This window comes from Triticum urartu, chromosome 6A (assembly GCF_056163025.1).
Source record: "Triticum urartu cultivar PI428250 chromosome 6A, HENAU_Tu73, whole genome shotgun sequence".
NCBI classification, from domain to species: Eukaryota; Viridiplantae; Streptophyta; class Magnoliopsida; order Poales; family Poaceae; genus Triticum; species Triticum urartu.
In genome coordinates this window covers 560,932,387-560,936,790 of record NC_141878.1, presented here as the reverse complement: position 1 = coordinate 560,936,790, position 4,404 = coordinate 560,932,387, and the positions used below count along the sequence as shown (strand labels likewise).

Here is a 4,404-nt window from a genome sequence, read left to right as displayed (position 1 = left end):
CCATTTATTCTCCATCTCCATCCTCTTCCTCCAAATCTTCATCCTCTTCCGCACCCTCTTTCAGTCGAACTCCATCCTCTCGTTTGCACATCCAAGAAGAGCTTGTACTCCTTCTCCTCTTTTTTCTTCAATTTCTTCCCTTTGTTGGAAAATGTGTCCGTTGGGCGGATTTGGGGTGCGGACAAAGCTGGGAGGAAGGAGGGCGGTGGGGATTTGGACAATTTATAAGGTTTTGTGGTGGATCCGGCATGTCGAGTCCGACGTGGCGGACAGTCTTGGCGACTCAAAATCTGCCCCACTTATGGGCCAAGTTTAGGTAGGGGGACAGCACAGATAAATAATCTTACTTAAAACCACACCGTCTTATGTCTAATTAGTCACATGCTTCTTTAAGGAACATCTTCACTTTTAGGTGGTTTCTTTGGAAATCTCAAAATGACAGGCTATTTCAAATAAAGAGAGGACGATCCCTTATGCAGGCCAAGCAATTTGCAGCATGGAGAGAACAAAATGATCTTTCAAACTCTGTAGGAACAGAAGTTGGATTAGGAATATGTATCACTACTACACACCTACAGCAATACCGTATACTACAGTTACAAGTGGCCAAGTCAACTAAGAGATTGAACAGCCACTAAAGTATCTCAGACAACAGGACAAAAGAACTATGGTATCTACTCTGTATCAGGCTCTGGGCGTCACTTTTATACATGCGGGGAACAGATACTGCGTTCCCAAGGCCTGGAGCTAGTCTGTATCAGGCCCTTTGGGCGTCAATTTTATCCTTGCTTGTAACAGATATATTGCGTTAACAAGGCCTGGAACTACTCAGTATCAGGATTCAGGCCCTTTGGGCGTCACTTTTATCTTTGCAGGGAACAGATATTGCGTTCCCAAGGCTTGGAGTTCCCCCAGCGAATGCAAACTCGTCTGCATTGATACCATGACCTCAGGAAACCTCTGATATTGAGCTCTTGCAAGATCAAACCTGCAAAATGCAACCCCGTCTCGAGAAAAGCTATGTCGCATCGCATGTGATGGGCAGTTCCTGAGGAACTTCAAAGGCTCCAGTACTGGGTCTGTACCGTCAGTAGTCGCCTGTGGATCGTACTTTTCCACTGCAGTGCAACAATACTAGTCAGTAGTAATATACAGCACAACTTAGAAGTAATACACCTGGGAACATACACACAAGAGCTTCACTTACCAGTCGTAGTACATCAGAAGAAAGTTATTACTTCTCACAAGATTGTCCCAATTTGCTGGGCAGTCAAGACTCGTCATTACTGTGTTATACGCCTTAGGGTCAGTGCGCCTTAGAATCTCTACAGTATGATCATAGATCATAATGAAGAGAATCAGTCTGTTGATTAGAGGAACTGTAGCTGCGTGGTACTTGATCAAAAATGTGCATGCCCTGAACTTGTATCTGCGTATCAAACCAAGGAGGTGACGCAGCTCCTTGTTGATATTAGGATCCTGTCGGTAGGATGGGCTCGAATCCATGACAACCCTCTTAAGCATTTCAGCTAAACCAGTCACGCATTTGGTAACTGTTTCCGCTGTTGCTCTCACCCGATTATCTTTCAGAATCTTAGGAATGTCTTGATTTGTGACGACTGTATTGCTCTCGCTGACTGTGCTGAAGCACCAGCCTTCCTCGATTTCGTCCATATATAGATGAATGACTCTGAGGATTGCTGTCTGGGCCTCTTCAATTAGCAGTGCTTCACCAGGTGTTTGTGTATCCCCGCGAGATGGCTCAACCACGCATATATCTTTTCCAGGGGACTTGTTACCCAGTTCTTGCATATATTCATTGAACTTTTTACATCCTCTCTCCTCCTCAAGTGCCAAGCAGTGCAGGGTCGGCTTCTTCTTCCCGCCAGCCCCCTGCTTCTTCTCCCCTCCAGCTTCCTGATTCTTCTGCCCGCCAGCCTCCTGCTTCTTCTTCCTCTTCGCTCCGGGATTACCTTTGTTTGCCATCCTGAACATATTCACAAATAAGTGGTTAAAAATGAACAACCACAAAATATGTAAAGTACTTGACTTTAAGATATTATGATTACCTGCATAAGGAACCAACAATAGGTAAGTATAATACATCTTGAAATCGCAAAATGACTTGATAATTGAAGAACGTCACTTCCCCCATTAGAGGCTCAACATGTATTTAAGCATAACCAAATTAGAAATCAAAGAGAATGCAAAGTTGCAAGCTGCCTTGCAAGAGGTAAAACAACAGTACAAAGAAACAAAAGACACGCTGGTGAAGGAGAGAGAGGCAGCCAAAAAGGTCGCAGAGATAGCTCCAGTTATTAAAGAGGTTCCCGTTCTTCTGACTGCCACAAAATCTCTGCATTCTTGTTCTCTATTCACGAATTCACCTAATGGCAACACGTGAGCAGCAGCCGCAGGATAACTTGCGATACTCCAAGCAGTTGCAACTCATAAGAAAATACTATTACAAAGATTGGCCATGACTAGCTACCTATCTAGTATTCACAGTTACTGTCAAAGAGACGAAACCAATCAGGAACATACATGGCTACAGAACCTACTTCTAGATTATACATAATTTTGGGGGGCTATTACTCAACTATTTGACAAGGACAAGAATACCTAGTTAAGGCTCATTTGGAGATCCCTGCAGGATCCCGGCCATTCCCTGGGTGGAAAGCCCGCGAGTAAAATCAGCCCCGGGCCAGGTGGCTGGCATTTGGATGCTGGAATATACGAGGTTTTATCGGCCCGATCTCCGTGATTTCCCCGGGACAGGATCCACGTCTCACGACATCGGGACGAAATACCCTGTCTCGCTCGCTTTCGACGCCCGTCTCGAACGCTCAGGCGGCCGCCGCCACCCTCCCCTGCAACACCATCCTCTTCTCCTCGGTCTCTGCCTGCGCCTCGTACTCATGCCTCCCGACTGCGTCATGCTCACCAACGGCGGTGGCAGACGCATCGTTAGATCTCCTCCCATTGGAGTTCTGCGTCTTGCCCACTAGATCACGCCACCAGGGAGGCTGCCGGTGGCCCCGACTGCTGCTGGCGAGGGCCGTGAAGACAGTGATGATGGCGGGGATACATGTCCAAATAGAGCTCACTGGCAGCAAGATCAGATGGGGTATATGATGTTGCTTCAGTTCGTCACGTTCTGATTTTGCTTCAGTTTAGTATGTCCTTCCTCTGTGGGGGGGATTAGCCCCTTTGATCCAAATGACGGCGCTTTTCCACGGGGCTTCTAATTTTGGCGAAAGAAAATTTCAACCGGGGCATCTATTCCCTGGAAATATCGCTCCTAGCATCCATATGAGCCCTTAATGTCAAAGAACGTAATCACATCCAAGAACCTATCCACGTAAGGAATGATTGGGAAGAGGGGTCATATCGTACATAAACGATTCATCTTGAAACGAGTTTCAAGAGCAATCACAAACAGAGTTCAGAGCCAGCAACCACACAGAAATTAGATTTCTAACAGGAATTGAATACCGATCAAATCCAGATGGGATCTTGAAAATACCATGATCGTGCGGCGGGGAAAGGAATTATTTGCCCTCCCGATCTGATTGATCCTTGTTTTTCGCCGCCTCGCTGTAGAGTCCCGTCACACCAACAGCTCTGCTGCCGGCACGCCGTTCTTCACGACAAGGAGGTACGGCGACCACCGGAGAATTGCGCCGCGCCGCCGTCCAACGGCGCGCCGGCGAATTCTCGCGCAGGGGGGGAGCGACTTGCTTGTAGGGTAGCGTAGCAGGGGCCGTACCTTGCTCTGTACTTCCTCGATCTTCTGGCGCGCCGGCCTGGTTGGACTACCTGGGGTAGGGTACGGCGGCGTAGGGGTACACCGACGGATTTGGGTTGGGGAGCCGGCGGCGGCGGCTGTGGGGCTGGTTGGGTTTCGGTACAGGCCGCTTATTATTAGTTTAATTAAATATAAGCAGCTACGTTACGGCTAGTATACTTCGTTCTAGATGGGCCGTGACCGGGCCGGGCCGGCACACGTGCTGCCTTCCCTGGCCCAGGCATTGCCCTTGCTGACGCTCGCGTGTGTCAAGAAGACGAGCATTCAAATTCTCAAAAAAAAGAGACAAGCATTCAAATTCTCAAAAAAAAAAAATAGACGAGCATTCGCGCAGGGCGCAATTGAATGGGCCAGGCTGGCGTCACAGCGAGCAAGCACTAAAAATCCTAAAAAACAACGTTGTATCAAGGACTATGATCGATCCCTACGATAGAGAATCGGCGTTCTTTACCCAACGATGAATTCGTCACCGCAGTTGTGTCCCCCATATGGGGAGCCCGAAGAAAAGCTATCCATGAAGACCTCCATTAGAGCCCACACTCAATCCACGGTTTTATCAATTCCTACTTGCAGGATATACAGGTGATATCACCAGA

At 47.8% G+C, this 4,404-nt stretch overlaps 1 protein-coding gene across 2 annotated transcripts; it reads right to left on the bottom strand.

Annotated features, from left to right (window-relative positions):
- Positions 1–839: 839 nt before the first annotated feature.
- On the bottom strand, positions 840–3,920 carry LOC125515028 (uncharacterized). 2 transcript variants are annotated; one of them, XM_087528811.1, is made up of 3 exons: positions 3,527–3,920; positions 1,208–1,987; positions 840–1,118 (listed from the first exon to the last, which is right to left on the bottom strand). In XM_087528811.1, exons 2-3 carry the CDS (start codon positions 1,984–1,986, stop codon positions 1,088–1,090), a joined length of 810 nt encoding a protein of 269 aa, XP_087384937.1. In that variant the 5' UTR covers position 1,987; positions 3,527–3,920; the 3' UTR covers positions 840–1,087. The 2 variants fall into 2 exon arrangements, with proteins under 2 accessions (XP_087384937.1, XP_087384936.1); XM_087528810.1 differs by lacking the exon at positions 3,527–3,920 and adding an exon at positions 2,070–2,226.
- Positions 3,921–4,404: the final 484 nt, after the last annotated feature.